The sequence below is a fragment of the Chamaea fasciata genome, unplaced genomic scaffold (assembly GCF_029207755.1).
Source record: "Chamaea fasciata isolate MVZ Bird 193981 ecotype frontalis unplaced genomic scaffold, bChaFas1.0.hap1 SCAF_3, whole genome shotgun sequence".
NCBI lineage: Eukaryota > Metazoa > Chordata > Aves > Passeriformes > Sylviidae > Chamaea > Chamaea fasciata.
The window spans coordinates 85441537-85459192 of record NW_027094088.1 but is presented as its reverse complement, the minus strand read 5'-3'; the positions used below and the strand labels follow the sequence as shown (position 1 = coordinate 85459192).

General features: G+C 39.2%; 1 protein-coding gene across 6 annotated transcripts in view; it reads left to right on the top strand.

Moving 5' to 3' along the window:
* The window catches only part of ADGRB3 (adhesion G protein-coupled receptor B3), a 448258-nt gene extending 444617 nt beyond the window's left edge, over positions 1–3641 (top strand). For all 6 annotated transcript variants that reach the window (XM_066179725.1, XM_066179722.1, XM_066179723.1 and 3 more), the window contains 2 exons: positions 803–907; positions 2822–3641. In XM_066179725.1, the coding sequence (XP_066035822.1) occupies positions 803–907; positions 2822–3010 (294 nt within the window). In that variant the 3' untranslated portion in view covers positions 3011–3641. The remainder of the gene's footprint in view (positions 1–802; positions 908–2821) is intronic.
* The last annotated feature ends 14015 nt before the right edge of the window (positions 3642–17656 follow it).

Genomic DNA, 17656 nt, shown 5'->3' with positions numbered 1-17656 from the left:
CAATCTAGGCTTGAAAACAGGCTTCATTCTCCAAGTAGCTGCCCAAAAGGATACATGGCTGAGGCCTGTGCACTGAGATGTGAGAATTGTGGGGGGACCTTGGGGTCTCCCTCTCTTCCACAGGAGTGCCATATAACTAGTTTCTGTGGAAGAGTGCCCTCAACATGGGCTAGAGGGATGGTGGTTTCCAATTTCTTTGTCCGTGAAATAAGAATGCAAGTAAAATTGAAAAAATGTGCCTACATTTCTTAATATGAATGCAATTTCAACTGCATTTTATGATGATTTGAATGACAAGAAGATGTCTAATTAAAAAGACATAACATTTGGGCATTTTCCATTTTGAGCCAAGATTTCTGAGTTCAGCGTTCTCATAAAAATTATTCCAACAGGGACCATAAAAAAGTGCTGTTGCTTTCCTATAGAAATTAAAATGTAAGCATCCATGCTGAAAACAGTAGTTCTAGAAAATATTCTTGATACGCAAGAGAAATATTCTTCTGAGAAATTGCCATTACTTTCAGGATACTTCGAAGCTAGCATAAAAACAGTGGCCCTTAATTTCAGGAACTCAATAAACGTAGGGTTAAAAACAGTCTCTTGGATGCAAGAGGAACATTAAATACAGTAGAGAGAAGGGCCAGGGCAATTCACTTCCATTGTTCAAATCTATAGGGAAAAGATGGCCCTGCCAAATTCAATTTATGTTATTATATTGGAAAAAGTAATGCTTCTCTTAAAAAAAAAAAAACCCTAAAACAGATTCAATTATAAATATAAGCAAGTATATTCCATTTTGCAGAAGGTCATGCATACAAGAAAGAGGCATATGGAATTGTTTCAAGAGTTAAATCAGAAATTTCAGACTCTGGACAGATTTCGGGATGTACCAAAATCAGGCAGTATGGTAAGTGTCCTTCTGTTATATTTAAAATATGGTGAATCCTAAACAACAACAATGAAACAAGAACCTTTTGACTTCAGTACATTTCCCAAGAAGACCTCACCTTTAGGTACCTGAGAAATGAGAACCAAAGCTATTTTCAGTAACCCAACCTATGATGAGACTCATTACATTCTACAATTGGACCATAACTAACTCACTAACATCATTATAGATGAAAAGTAATTGAACTGAGGGGAATACTTTTCAAATCTGTATGTGCCTACTGTGTCTAAGGGACTTTGTAGAGAAAAAGCAGCTCACTGATATCATTTGACCAATAAGGCTTTTCCTCTAGTTCTGCAAGGAGATAATAAATTGGATACTACAGACAAGTCCAGATAAATATACCTATACATGCAATTGTCCAGAAAGCACACGAGATCTCTGTAATGCCATGTCTTTTCCGTAATAGGTTTATAAATATTTACCATGGGAAAAGCAAAAATTAAATCATCCTGAGTTGAGGCTGCTATCGTCCTAATTCAAATTTATACACATGCATTCATACACACATGCATAACACCCTGACTACATCTGATAATGAGAGCAAGGAAATAGTTGATGCTGCCTAATTAAAACAGCTAATTTAGTCTGACATATTTTTATCAGTAATATTTTGATTAGTAATAATTTTATATGATTTTATAATGTGAAAATTGTATATTAAATGGAACTGAGCTAGAATCATTGTATTCTATAACTTTTTCAGAAGAGCTGCTCTCAGACATGAAGAAGAGGTATTAAGCAGATGTGAGGCAAATGGATTTACATCATTTATATCATCTTTATCCAGCAGAAATTTAGCCCTGATTCTTTGATGAACCTTTATCTGTGATATGTGTTATTTTGCATCACTCACTCCCCCTTTTCAGATCAGCTGACATGAAAAGTTTTCATTTGTCTCCCTACTTGAGATTTGCTATTCATATAAAGCTTGAATTAATTCAAAATCTCAAAGGGAATCTCAGTGGAAGAATTGTGTTTACTCTGTTTCACATTGGTGCTGTGCTTTTGAAAAGTCTGCTAATAAAAGCTGCCTAGAGGAATGGTCTGTTTGTGAGACAGTCAGAGAGTGATCCAGGTACCTAAATATAGGCATCTCAGGCTGTTTTAGACAGAGGTCTTGGTTTACAGCACAGTACAGGCGGCGATGATACAGGACATGAAAGAGATCTGCACCTCTCGTGAAAGAAAGATACTTGGAGATCAAGCAGAAAGTCCAAAGGCATCTTAGATGGTGCAAAAGTATTGCATTTTAGCAACTAAATCCCATCCATCATGTTACAGCAGAAATCTCTAATCAAATTTGTTCACAAAGTCTTTTACCTTATAAAACCTAGCATTAAAAAAGAAAATCATTCAGTAGAATGATAACCACCTTTCAGTTTGTTAATCCTAATATGCGTGAGCTCATCAGCCTGTAAGGGAAGGTGGCTCTCACATTATTTTCAAGGTTTCTGTCATTCTGCCATGCACCTGCCACAATTTAAAATCCAGCTGGCAGTCTCTGTTTCAAACCTCTCCATATTTCAGGCAACAGACTCTTCTCAGTTACCTTCCTTTCTCATCTCCCTCTTTTCTCCCACTCTTAGAAGGATGTCTATTGGTACTGGATCTCTCAGCCCATTCCTCACACATTGGTTCTTGTGAAAGAAAGGGCTTATCTGGCAGCTCAGGTGAGGAGCCTGCCAAAGTGTTGATTGTTCGCAGAGAAAAAGTCGCAGCGGTGCCGAGCACCCGCCAGCCTGGCTCCCTGCAAAGCCATTTCCCCTCTCCAGCTTCTGTGTCTCATGAGAGCACGTCAGCAATCAGCCTTATAAATGGAAACTGCATTATTTCATCTTTGATTTTAATTCTTCTTTCTTTGGTCTTCAGGAGAACTCAGGACCGAGCAAGGCTCCATGGGACAGTTTCAAAACCACAGGTGACTACCAACACTACACAACGATAAATGTATTAGACACAGAGGCAAAAGATGCTTTAGAACTCAGACCAGCAGAATGGGAGAAGTGTCTGAACTTGCCTTTAGATGTGCAAGAAGGTGACTTTCAAACAGAAGTTTAACAAAAAGGAACTGAACAAAACAGAAACAAAATAAAAATAATTCATTGCACTGACAATAAAAAGACTTTGGGAATCCTGACGATCCTGACACTCCTGTCTGAACATTGCAACTCCTTTATGTCAGGCTCTTCCTGTGCCAAATGTCAGTGGTTTTTTTCGTACAGTATATTCCCACTAGTGCAGCTAGTGGAGAACCAGGTGTACAATTCTTACCATCGTGTGTTGTAAGTACCCGTGGAATGGATTTGTAAGGTAATCTTTATAGATAAACCTCAAGCAACGATTCATGTTGTAACAGCTTCATTTGGTTTAGTTTTCAAAAAACTTCACCATGAAGCACAATGTATATATTTATGCAGTTTTTAAAGTTTATAACAGTCTGTTTGGCCATTACTACACTTTTTACTTTATAATATAAAAGCAAAGTTTTTGTCATTAAATGAATGTCTGTTGAGCTACATTCTTCATTGCTTTAAATGCAATAAAGTAATAATCTCACTTTTATATGAATAATATATTTCACATCTTTATTATTGCAGTTTTCTCTGGAAAGCTCAGAATAGCTTTCTCTGCTGCAGCTGTGTATAAAATATTTAAAATGTTGTATGGTGTAAATAAACCTTTGTCTACATATCAGTTTCCTAGTGCATTTTATTCCATATTGTTTCTCTTAAATTTGAATATTTATAAAATTTTCTATAAAACACAAATATTGAATATGCATTTGCAGTTTTGCATACTGTATGTAGCTTCTGAAAAAAGTTTCTAAATTATATTAGTGGGCTTGTAGCCATTCTACATTTTCTTAGCATTTTTTTCTCCCAAAAATGCACCATATAAATTGGACTTGTCAGAATACTATTACAATTTTTCCGTTATATAAGAATTTTTGCCTAGTTGTAGAAATACAAGCAATGGAAAATAAGTTAAGTTTCAATGCACAGCACCCAAAGGAAACACTGACCTAGAATCATTGTATCTTGTGCATGGTCTTCTTGCTGTATAACAAAAAAAAATCTCAAGATAAAAAAGTTCCTAAGTGTTTTAGATTTAAAAAGAAACAAAACAATCAACCAACCCCCCCAAAAAATTAGTCGATTTCATCATAAATCACAAGCAGGGTATGATTATTCTTTGTATTGAAAATACAGTTAAAAACAACTAGGAATAGGAAGATTAAATCTCCTTTTCTATGCATAGAATCAAAACCAGATCTTCAAAAATCTCATCACAGCATAGCTGTGGGGGACATAGATGGAAGGATATCTCAAATCTTTAGATGTCATAGTTCTAGAAAAAAAATTTCAAAAACTATTTTGGTTCCTGCTGTACAAAAGTGAATATGCTGCAGCCTACTAGCTGATCTTAGAGAGGAAGAAAACACGACCACAAATCTGCTTGGGAAGAAAAAGACAAGAATAGAGGCTTGTCAGTGAGAACTTTACCAAGAGAATTGGAAGAGGAAGACCAGCATCCATCTGTTAAGAGAAAAATACTTAGATTCAACCTTAGGACCAATCTTCAGAAAGTGTTTCAGTTTGGCAATCTTTTTTCCAGGCCATAATGTATTTAAGTCACAAAAAGGAGCATGACTTTGCCTACTTTGAGTGAGCACCTCATGCTGAGTGAAGAAAGCCTTCTCTATCCTAATGCCTCAGGGTCTAAATTTTTAAACAAGTGAGAAATAACTAGTCACCAGCCTGGTACCAGGTTCAGTAATTGGCCTGGGTGCCTAGAGGTTGGATGTTGTAGTATTATCACCTTCAGTAAGTTTGCAGACAACACCAAATTGGGCAGGAGTGTTGATCTGCCGGAGGGCAGGAGGGCTCTGCAGAGGGGTCTGGACAGGCTGGATCATTGTCAGAGGCCAATGGTGTGAGGTTCAACAAGGTCAGTTCCTGGGTCCTGCACTTGGGTCACAACAGAGCCCTGCAGTGCTACAGGCTGGGGTCAGAGTGGCTGGAAAACTGCCCAGCGGAAAGGGACTTGAGGGTGTTGGTGACAGCAGCTGGACATGAGCCAGAGTGTGCCCAGGTGGCCAAGAAGGCCAGTGGCATCCTGACCTGTGTCAACAATAGTGTGGCCAGCAGGACCAAGGCAGTGATTGTCCCCCTGTACTCAGCACTGGTGAGGCTGCACCTTAAGTGCTATGTCCAGTTCTGGGCCCCTCAATTTAGGAAGGATGTTGAGGTGCTGGATCATGTCCAGAGAAGGGCAACAAGGTTGGTGAAGGGTCTAGAGAGTAAGTCCTGTGAGGAGCATCTGAGGCAGCTGGAGTTGTTTAGCCTATAGAAAAGGAGGCTTGGGGGAGCCATTATTCCTCTCTACAGCTCCCTAAGGAGTTGAGGCTGCAGCCAGCTGGAGGTTGGCCTCTTCTCCCAGGCCACCAGCAACAGGATGAGGAAGTGGCCTCCCTTGCATCAGGGGAGGTTTAGGTTGGACATCAAGAAGAATTTCTTCACAGAAATGGTGGTGAAGCATTGGACTGAGCTGGCTGTGGATGTAGTGCAGTCTCCATCTCTGGAGGTATTCAAGGAACTACTAGACGTGTCTCTTAAGGCTGTGGTTTAATTGACAAGGTGGTGTTCAGTCAAGGTTGGACTTGATCTTGGAGGTCTTTTCCAACCGAAATGTCTCTATGACTATCATTCTATACTGTGATACATCAATCAAACTGAACTGGCCGTTTTTCAAGCAGCTGATACAGAAGGAGGCAGATGGCAAGGTTGGCTATGCAGCCTCCTAACTTTTCAGATCAGATAGTGCACCAAAAACCTCTCACTACATACAATGGAAACTGCACATTTTTTAAGGATTTCATTCCATTTGGTAAGAAGTCTCAGAGCATGTTTTACAAAATTTCTAATTTTTGAGCCCAAATGAGGAAGCTTATACCCCTGAATCCAGATATAAGCATATATATACATATATATATATATATATATATATATTAGCATCATCCTTGACTGATCTAAATATAATACAAATCTTGAATACCTTGGTATTTCAATAACTGAAATGCAGAAATTATTTGTATAAGCTTTATATCACCTAACTCCTGTTCAATGGTGGTCTAGTGACAACTTCAGAAAGCTTAGGGTAGGCTGCAAACTTACCCAGGAAACATGATTAATCAGTTTACACTCAATACTCTGCTGACCCAGTTATGCTGTAATTAATTACCGAGTGGATTCAGGTTTAGCATTAGCCTGGATGTTTATGTATCACACGGCAGTCACAGATGTGCTTTCAGTATATGAGCAGCAACATTCAGTGCCTCTTTATTTAGGGTTTGTGCTGCTCTGAGCAGAAAATGCTAAGCATTTTTATTTTCTTACGTATTTCATATTTGGAAATTAAAAGCATGCTGAAACCCAGTATATTTGCCTACTGATTTGACTGTTTTGTATTAAAACAGAGTTTGTTTCCCATAAGCAAGATACCACTCATACTTGCAGTTTCTGCTCAACGTCTCTGAACTGATGCATGTCACACTGAGCCCAGCAGGAGAGTACAAACTTTTATGCACTGGCTTAAACTTTGATAAAGCCCTGAGCAGATGTTTGGCATTATATTATATGCAAATAAAGTTAGGACTCCCTAAATCATACTAGACACAGACATGACAGGGGGCCCTGCATCTGACTGCCACTCTGCATGGCCTGGTTACCTCAGCTGGGATCCAGTTGCAGCTACAGAAAGGTTCAGGTATTTGAGGGTGGTTCAAATGTTTGAAGGCTCAGCCAAGGTTGCTGTCACTAGCACCAGAGGAGACTGAGGCAACTGCTGAACTCAGCCCAGAGTTTACTCAGAAGCAACTCAAAATGCATATTCCCTAGATATATATACAAGAGGCAAAAATCTTTTATTAAAGGCTTCATTTTCTCAACAGTTTAAATACACATTAGCAGTGGTATAAAACCGTATGCAGTTCCTCTGCTCCTTCTTACATGCATATTCAGGGAAAGACCTTTTTTTTTTTTTTTTTTTTCTGGCAAGTTAATGCTAAACAAAATGTGGCCTGGACTTTTCAGTGTAGGGAAGTGCATACAGGAAATCTAGCTGAGCAGCCAGACATCACTCAGACAATTGTTCAAGATGTCCAGGGTTTCAGATCCAAGGCTGTGTAAAAGGGTTTTGTGTTGCTACCAAAATTATTTGCTACATGGGCCTTTGCCAAAACGATGTTATTAACTCCAGAAACTTGGAGGTCATGAATTAGTCACTATTAAACTTCAGCTCATACTCTAGAATATCTCTTGGAGATAAGAAGGGAGGAGAGCGTAAGTGATGCTACAAGGGATGAGAGGTAGAATAGCAGTGCTGCTATTCTGATGCACCTTTGGAGTACCACTGGTTTAATGTTGGCATATATGTAATGCTAATGATTGTTTATGATGAAGATTTGGGACAAAAGACAAAGTGAGCTAGAGGTTGTCTCCATTTAATTAACTACTGAGTCTGAGTTCTTCTCAATCAATGTGTAAGTGCTCTTGGAAGTGTTTTCTTGACACTCTTCCTTTGAAATCATCATTTGTTTCCATGAGGATGACATAAACATCTAATATTGTTTTACACAGGATTAAACTGGAATAATTTCTTTAAAAAAAAAATTAAAATAAAAAATAAACTAAACAATGAAGCAAAACGTCCAAGCCCCAAGCTGCATCAGGGGAAATGCTGTCTAATGCTTTGGCTTTTCTCTGTTTCCCAGAGTTGCTAGACCAATTTTAACAAAAGCCCTGCCTCCCACTTGGAAGCAGGCATGCATCAAAGCATCAGGAGTATGCTTTCCATTAGGTTATTTGAGGGGATGTGGAAATCTCTGTTGGCAATCAGCAGATGGAGACATGTACTGATAGCAGACTCAGTTCCTCAGGCGTTAGCGCGAGGCTGTGCTGCATCCATGGATAAAGCATCAGAAACAGTTTGTCTGAGAAAACTTTACTTCTCTTTCTAAAAAAAGTGTCATAGGGCTCACTTGTGCAATCAAACTCCTTCTCATGTGCTGACGGAGGAATCCAGAGGGGTACCCAGCTGAATATGTGCTTGGGGAGCTCTGATTCATTTCTAGCCAGGTCTCAAACAGTGCAATGCTATAATCTTCTCTACCTACTTTTTTAGAAACATATTCTTTGCAAGGAAAGCAGAAGTGGCCTTATTAAGAGAAATTCAATTACTGATGAGATAGGCATGACTACCAACCCTAGCACTCCCACTGAAGTGTTCTGTCCATTAATTACAATTGTAAGATAAAGTAAGAGCCATTTATCTGCTTTTGACAAAATTGCCTCTTAAGCTGCATTGGACCATCCTGTGGCACTGAGTTACTTCAATTAACTATGCTACAGTAGTGATCCTCTTGTTTGTTCTTCACTGGTGTCATTTTATACCTCATTACTTCTTATGAGGAACGGTTAATAACTTCAACCAATTCAACTTCCTCCTTCGACTATACAAGTTACAACTATTAGCCCCACAGTCACCTCTTTTTTCAGCATTACAAACCCATGCTCAGTTAGTTCCTATGTAGAAGCCCTTCCCTGATTACAGCTATCCTTGTGTCCTTTTTTCAGCTTTTTCAAGTCTGCTAAAGTTCTTAAATGAGTTCAGTAAATCCATAGTTCATTAGAGAATTCTGTTTGCTTTACATAGAGAAAGGAAAAACTCGATGAGGAAGCTTGTAAAATTCCTTTTTATTCCGTAGAAGTAAACAAAAACTCGGAAGTACTTAAACTTTCACTTTTTTTAATCTAAGCATTTAATGCAAAAGACATCACCATCTCTTTGAGCAAGAAGTGGGCACCAGTAGCTTCTCTGAAGTAATTCTCTTGATGAGTACACTGAATTTTTTTTTTTCCTGCTGCTCCTTCTCCCTGGTAATGTGAATGCCTACATTCTTTCTTAAGTTGCACTGTTGCACCAAGACTGACAGAGAGATCTCTACAGCCCACTGACTAGGTTTTACAGTCTGAAAGTGAGCAGACTATGTGAATCCTTTCAGATGGAGTAGTAGTTGTTTCCCACACCCTGGAAATGTGCTGAATTCTGAGCTTTTATTTCAGTTTTGGTAAACCCCCTTCCTCTAGCTGTGTGTTCAGAGTGATGCCCATCATTTCCTGACTCTCTTCTTGAATACAAAGAATGGGCATCTAACACAGGGAAGGGCTTGGGATCTGCTGCTCGTGTCTGCTCATCCCGGTTACTTAAGAGTTAAGGTCCTCGATAGAGTTGGGATTTAAGAAACGGCTCTAGTCTCAGTGTTTGTTTTCTTGTTGATTATCTTGGGCAGCTATTGAGAAACCCAGCTGGAACTGTTTACTCTGTATGCACTGTATAAGCAGATAATGTGCCTTGTTCAACTTATGGAGGCAAACATAGGAAACAGGCACCTAAATGTTACATAATGCATGCTGACCATCAAAAAATCCAAGTCCTTTTGTGGACCAAACCCTTTAGAATTGAAATACTTTAAAAATCTGGTTCTCAGAATCCAGTTTTAGTAGCAGAAAAAAACCTGGTGTTTATCCCTATTATCAGCTGAATGATTTATTTGGTTATGTCCCTAAATTATTGATTCAGGAAATTGAAGAAGGTGATGCCTGAAGGACCTCATGGTATAAAACAACCAAACTGGAATTGATTAGTATGTATGGTCAATTTCTTATTTGGTGTCTCCTTGGACCCAACCACTTTATTTCCTGCTCTTCTCAAAAACTATTTATTAGGAAAAGATTTTTAGAGCTCTTTTTAGTAATTAGGTTCTTAAACCAAGCAAGATTTATCTATGGTTTGTAAAGACAGATAGGTGGAATCCTTTCTAACTGAATTATAACCAAAATTCATCAGAATTCTTACCAAAATATTGCCTTGTCAATATTTCAAGCACAGAACTCTGCAGGACAATCTAACTCTGGCTATCGTAGCTGTCTAGGTTACTTTTGCAACCTAAAGAAAAAGGGAAGCACCTCTGAAGCCCAGCTAGAACCAACCAGTTCTCTAAGGGCAGATTGACTGCACAAAGAATTTAAAAGCCTCATGAGGGCACTAAAATTCTTCTAAATTAAGCACCAGATTTAGTAGGACTTAGACATCAACTTGTGAGCTAAGGTCTAAACTCCCATTATAATCACTGAAGAACAGGTCCATACAGTCAATGGAGTGTAAAAGCTAATTCAGCTTTCCCTTTACTAGAAGGATGCAGTTAATATGAGATGGCCTACCTTTTGTGAGGCGTGTGAGATGGTCTACCTTTGGTGAAAAGTGAAATTGCACCCTTTACACGAAAACTTCACACCACATCTAAAATGAAACAAGTTTTAACATGGGAATCCCACTTCAGGGGAAGATTTTCTCCGATGCTCCAGGATATCCTGCCTCCAGCTGTTACTCCAGAGAGGCTTGGGATTATGGGTGCCATGTCAGATTTCCCAACTTCTTATGAATGAATTTCCCAACTTCTTATGAGAGCTACCCTCACTATCATACAGTGTCACCATTTAAGCAGAATCTACCTTGCCTGCCCCTCAATTGAACATTTATGTCAGTTCAAGTAGAGGATTCATTTTCCCTATAATTTTATTGTTACACCTCTAAATCCTGTATATGGATTATCCAGATTGTCATCCTCCTGAGAGGCAAAGGACCAATGCCCAGGACAATTTAAGCTGCCAAGTATCAGTAGACTGTAGAAAAGCACATTCTGGAAGATTAGATATGGGTCAGGCAGGCATGACGGAGTTATGGAGCCAGGAAAATTATAGTGTTATGCTTTGAGCTGATGTTAGATTTCAGCCACAAATGGTCTGATTGAATATGAATGCTTGCCTGGCACTGCAGTCTTGATTTTTCACTCCATGAGAATGTCCTAAAAACTGGGCAACAGTCAAGCTACCTTTTTTTTTTTTTTTTTTTTTTTGGACTCTAGGCCTCTGATGCTCTTATTTCTATTTTCACAGAGGCCAGATTTGAGGAGATGGCAATTATGTTTAACATGGGTACTGTGTGATGCCTTCCTGAAACTCAGAAGGTGGTGGTTCAAACTTTTTTCAGATGAGTAGGATGGGAAAGCTTTCCAGCTTTCTCATGCTGTCTTCTGACCAGCAAATAATTATGCAAAGAAGGAAAGACAATCCTCCCATCAGAACAGATACAGCCAGTAGTAGTTAGTGGGTAGACTCAGGCCATGCCATCTGAGAAAAAAATTACACACTATAATTGGCACAAAAACATGAGATGGTTTCTCAGTGGTTCCCTTAACAAATTAATTTAAAACCAATCAATTCTCAAAGGAGATTACACAGAAGTAGAAAGGATAATCTCTTACACCATAAAAAAGGTTCCAATTGTCATTGCATGAGAAAGGAGGGAATGGTGTTTTGTATTACAGTCCAACCCTAATGTGTGCCACAAATGGTGACTTTCAGGCTCTGTATGGAAAATATGGGGGGAAAATCATTATCTCTCAACTAAGAAAATAAGATAATATTATAAAATTTTGAAACACCCATGCTTAATTCTTGGTCTGAAATATCTATACATAATTTTATCATATGTAATTTCAAAAAACAAAGGTTCAAAATCATCTGTCTCAGCACCATGTTATAACATAAGGCATCTTTTGGGGGCTGTGCTGGTTTTGGCTGGGGTAGAGTTAATTTTCTTCACAGTGGCTGACATGAGGTTGTGTTTGGGATTTTTGCTGAACACAGGATTGATTTATTATAGAGATGTTTTTGTTATTGTTTATTGCTTGAGGGTTTACACAGAGCCAAGGCCTCTTCTGGTTTTTTACCACCAGGCTGGTGAGGAAGCTGGGGCTGCAGGGGAGGCTGGGATGAGACACAGCCAGGACAGGTGACCCAAACTGACCTAAGGGATATTCCAGACCATGTGACATCATGCTCAGTATATAAAATGAGTGTAAGAAGGAGGAATGGGGGAAGGTTGGAGTGAGGGTGTTTGTTTTCCCAAGTCACTGTTACCTGTGGTGGGGCCCTGCTCTCCTGGAGATGGCTGAACACCTGTCTGCCCATGGGAAATGCTGAATCAATTCCTGGTTTTGTTTCACTTGTGTTCATGGCTTTTTCTTTCCCTATTAAATTATCTCAACCCATGATTTTTGTAGCTTTACCCTTCCTACTCTCTCCTGGATCCTACTGGTAGAGGAGTGAGTGAGCAGCTGTGCAGTGCTTGGCAGCTGGCTGGTGTTAAACCATAACAGGGACAATTATCCAGGCAATTAAAAGGTATTATAGCATGTACATATACTCAAAGTGAAAAGAGACTAACTTTGACTTGAAAAATTTATTTTTTAAAAAAGCTCATTACAAAGACATGTATTAAATTAAAAGAAGATTTTAAGTAATTTTTTTGTTTACTTTACAGGGGTCACTTAACACCCTACTCTGATGGCAGTAAAGAAAATTATTAATTTTGATAAGGGAAAGAAAGATCATTCTTTTCCCAGCAATAAATATTTGCATAGCAAGAGGTCCCCTATTTTAATAAAGAACCCTTTTTGAGGATGATAGCCTTAAAAGTATACATCAGAACTTCTAAAAGCTCAATGAAAAAAATGTCTCCAAAAGTTAGAAAGAAAATATCCTCTATTCACCTTGTTTGGAATGAGTTCCCAAGACAGGATCCAGTTTTTGCATCTAAATAGGAGGCTGAAACCTCTGTTAGGCAACCATTTCTTCCATTTTCAGTACACCTAAAATCACAAAGCTCTGGAGAACTTTGGAAACTTCAATGATCTGAAGACACCACAGAGTTTACTACAGGTATGGAAATCAATAGCATATTTTGTATGGGTATTAGCTGGTAAGTACTTGACTACAAAACCCTGGATTCTCAGGTTATTTTTTTATGTTTTTACCATTTGGAAGTTTTGTGTTCAGAACATTTTCTTCCAATCTTGGCCATCTCTGTGGCATTGTATTAGCAAGCAAAGACATAAGCAGATATCTGTTTGGAGAAGGATAGTTTTCTAAAGCTAGTGCTTAGATAATTTTTTTTCTCAAGATAGGTTGTGTGATTTTGAATAATTTTTAATAAAAGGCATCAACCAAAGGTTTCTTATTGGGAAAAAAAAACTGAAAATCCCAGGATCCTGGTGTACATCTCTTCTGCACAGTGCTTTTGACACATCCCTCCTATCTCTCTGCATAGCAGTCCTGTTTGGACATACCAATTGCTTGCCCCAGTTTGATGTCATCTGCCAACCTGATAAGAATGCATTATCTTGCACCTTTGACAAAGAGGTTAAATTGGACAGGTCTCAAAAGAGACCCCTGCAGTGCTACATTTAAAATCTGCCTCTAAACCCACAGTTCTTGTAGTTCAACAATTTTTTTTACCCACCTGGCTTCCCATCCATCTACTGCGATCCTCTTGGCATCTTAACTTGGGTACAATTATAGAATCATAGAATGTCCTGGTCCGGAAGGGAGCATAAGATCATCTAGTTCCAACATCCCTGCCTTGGGCAGGGTCACCTTCCACTGGACCAGGTTGCTCAAATCTAATCACTAACAAAAATAAGACCAAAACTATCAACCCCTACAGCTGGCACATCTTCAAACCATTTCACTTCTGCAAGGATGGATCTCCTGAGATAATATTTGGAATTCAACAGGCTGCTGCTCATACACTGCTTAAAGACCTCTTCCACTGAACAGGTAAAAGTTTTGAGCAGGCGAAATTATTTGAGGAAACCTGTCTGATTGCAAATATGTATTTTAGATTATTAAATAGTTGCTGCCATACCAGCTGCTCCATAAGGAAATGCTTGTCAGCTTGCGCCCACATTCAACTTTATCACACAGACTAAAGACAACAGGATGTATTTATCTCTCTTTAATCACTGGGTTCTGACTACCTGTGACCTGTACTGTGACTTAGATATTGATTCTAGTCTTTTATAGGGTAAATATTGATACAGTTATAACTTTTATCAAATTTCCAGATTGCCTTTCCACCCAAGATAGATGACCGGGTTTAACATTCATGTACACTGTTGACTAAGAAAGATTTTTTATATATATATTTTTGAAAGTGAATAATTAATGTATTCTCCATTCTTGCAAAATATCTTTCAAAAAATGCTAACCACTTATTAAAAGATAATGATAAAAATCTTGTATGTATAATATTTCAGGATGGTAATATATTCATTTTCAAATATGAGCGATGAATATTTTTGAATCTTATTTTTACAAAATAACTGTGTTAGACCATATTGTTATTAGAACTTACACTGCTGTGGGAAATGCCAAGACTGGGCAGGGAAAGTTTTTGCTCAAGGCCCCCAGAGTTTGTTCCAGGAAGGAGCAGGTGTGCATTTCAGGTGTTGCTCTGTCCACCGCTCCCATCAAACCTCTTTTGGTCTCAGGTATAGGAACATGCTGGCTGCTCAACCTTCCTTGCCTTGTTTGACAGCAGAGGACAGCACACAGTGTATTCTTGTATCCCAGCAGGTTGCCAGGCCCAAGCAGTGAAGGAAGGCCAAGGCAGAAGCAGTGTCACACTGAAGGGATGGCCCAGTATCAACAGACCTGTCAGTCGCCAGGAGGTTGCTTGCTCATTTTTCCAAAAACTGATTCTTTCTCCCTGAGAGAAAGCTCCTGAGTGTCCCACACTGCCACCCTTCCGTACTGAAACTCCACTAGGAATACAGCCAGAGGTGTGCCCAGGAGGTAGTTGTCAACATGTCCTTCTCCACCTGTGCTGAAGTTCTTTCACCAGCCCGAAATTCCTGCCCTTAGTGTGGGGACAGGCCTAAATCCATCTCCTTCTTCTGCTGGCCTGTGTAGGAGTGAGGCAATTAACAACACCTGGATGAGAGAAGAGAAAAATCCTAGCACCAGCATACCTTATCATTGTGCACTCTCATTCTTCTGATCCTGAGGGGAGATGACTAGATACCCTTGCTGCACCCCGGCATGAAGACCCTGTTAGTGCTAGTCCTTATTACAAAGCATGACAGAAGTGAAAACTCTAATCCTCTATCCTTCTCTCAGGCCTAAAACTGCAGAAGGGTTCACACTACCCTCTGCCTGGCACCATTTGGGATGTGCAGCACGCATTTGGGATGTGCAGAAGCAAATTGATGGCTCTACCTCTGCCACTGACCTTCGTGCCATACCTTCTTGACAGCAGTACTGATTGTCTAGATGTAAGAAGGATGGCGAAACAAAGTGAACTGTCTCAGCCATTTAGTGGAAAAAAGGAGCCAAATAGCCCATCCTTCTTTTTAAAGAATTAAGAATGATGGAATCACTAAGAGCTTTGTTGTGGACTCTTATTTTCTGGCCTGCTCCCTGAAGAAAAATGTTGAAAAATTAAGGGGTCTACAAGAGAAAAAGGAGTCCAAAATCGATTGAAGACACGAGAACTTAAGTAAGGCTGTTTAAATGGCATTTTTGTCACAAGACAAGACATTTTTGTCTTGTGTTTTGTCACAAGAGCCTCTCCAAAAAACCTTTAGCAACTCAGGTCATCAAAGGAATTTCACAATGATCAGAAACCAAATTATTACAATTCACTGATTTCCTGTTTTGAGAAGTGACTATTTTGCAAAGTTTACTAGCATTTCAAAGGGATTCCTCATCTCAGCAGCTGTTTTTCGTGTCCCAGAGGTCTATCTGCCCTCTCTATGAACTGACACACAGTGGTGTGCTAGTTAGTTCCACTTCTACATCAAAGCTTATTAAATCACCTTCCAGGATGTGAATGTTTATGAAGCACCAGTCAGCAACCCTGACTGCAACCACCAGCTGTTTTTTTAGCTTCATGCTACACATCCACAGCATCAGAGTCAAATATCACGAAAACTGAATTAACCTGCATGAGAAAAGGAAGCCAGCGAGTTCTTCTTGTCAGCTTTTTTTTTCTTCTTCTTCTTCAGCTTTATTGCAGCCACGTTGTCAACTGTGTCACCATAGATGGGCACAAACAAGAAAAATGTATGCCCTATTGCCTGAGGCATCCTGGACAGGCAGGAAGGCTGGTGAAGAATTTGTTGTGGTGACAGCTGTAGGGGCCTAGAGGGCTGTCAGCTCTAATACAATCAGATTGAGGATTAATTCCCACATGCAAGATGCAGGTATAAGCATCAAAATTTGGAACCCACTCTATCAGGGGAGCAGCAGTGTCTGCTCTGGTCAGCAGGGGATGTGTCATTTGCTGTGGTACTCTCTGAAATACACAGGTACAGAGTTTTCACTTCACCAGAGTATTCTTGTAGATGTACAAGCTGACTCTTTCAGTATTGGAAAATCCTTCTCTTTTACAGAAGAACCATGAAAATTTTGCTCCAAAAAAAAAGAGAAAGATTGCAAATGAAATTACTTGAACTATAGGTAGATCACCTCACCTGAAGAGATAAACAAATTAGAACAGGTTTTGTTCTTCATAATACCAGACTCTCCAAATCTAGAATAAATCCATAGGTCTCATTAGAGCTGTCTGTTATTTGTACCAATGTAAGCAAAGCAAGAAAAGTCTAGTTGGCTCTTTTCCCATGTAGTGTAAACAGAGATTTGCACATTTTATGCGTATGTAAAGTGGTTAAATTTATTCTATCATCTCTCTAAGTATAGGGCTCTCACATAAATCAGGAAAATACGTCTGTACATTTGTTTTCTTTTTCCTGTTTTATAAGAAGACTGGCAAGGACAGGCCATTGGCAAGTGGCAGAAGTTAAACTCCAACTATCATTATTGATGTCAAAAATACCATATGAAACTTTCCAGAAACATTGAGAATTTCAGGGGGTTTTGGAACTTTTCTAAAAGCTTCCCTTTCAGGCAACATAAAATATAATTATATTACCTGCAGTTAGGCTTTTCACAATTTTAACAACTAGTCATTAGATTTTCATAATTGCAGCGTTTCCTAGATACATTATGTCACAAATACACATCTGTGTAATCTTTTATTGTATGCATTCGGTCTGTCTTTAAAATCCAGACGTGGAAAAATAGCACCTCCTTCCTAGCAAAGCTACTACTTTAAGTGTCAAGCATTAAGCTTTTCAAGACCTCTGAACTGTAGTAAGTACAAATAATTTTATGTGGAGAGACTGATTCTGACTGATACAGTCAGTCAGACCTCAACTGGTTAGATTTTCAAGAGCAGAGCAAACGCAGACAAAACCCAGCTTCTCACTGGAACTCTACATTTGAGACATCTTTCTTTGAATCAAACTTACTATATGCCAAACTTGGATGATTTTAGCTCAAGTTGAGGTTCTCTTTGGGAGGCCAGATCAGTGCATGTGTAATCTGGAAAGCTGGAAGGGAATATGTAATGGGCTACTCTTGTTCTGCAGAAGAATCACAGAGCAGAAATGAACCCAACAAACCTCCACTACACTGATACTGCAGACTTGAGATGTTCTGAGGAGGGGGAAATTTACCTAGTATCCTCTTCCTTGCTTCATACTAATTTTGGCAGATTCTTTAATTTCCTATGGTAAGTCTGAACAACTTGAAACTATGCCATCTTAACAGATTGGTACAAGCATGAGGACAGGAGACAATGTACAATAGGTGTGTGAAATGTGCCAAGATATGAAATTATTTGCTGCCTAAAGCTTCCATACTTCTAACAGATACGGCAAGTGCTCAGGAATTGCAGTAA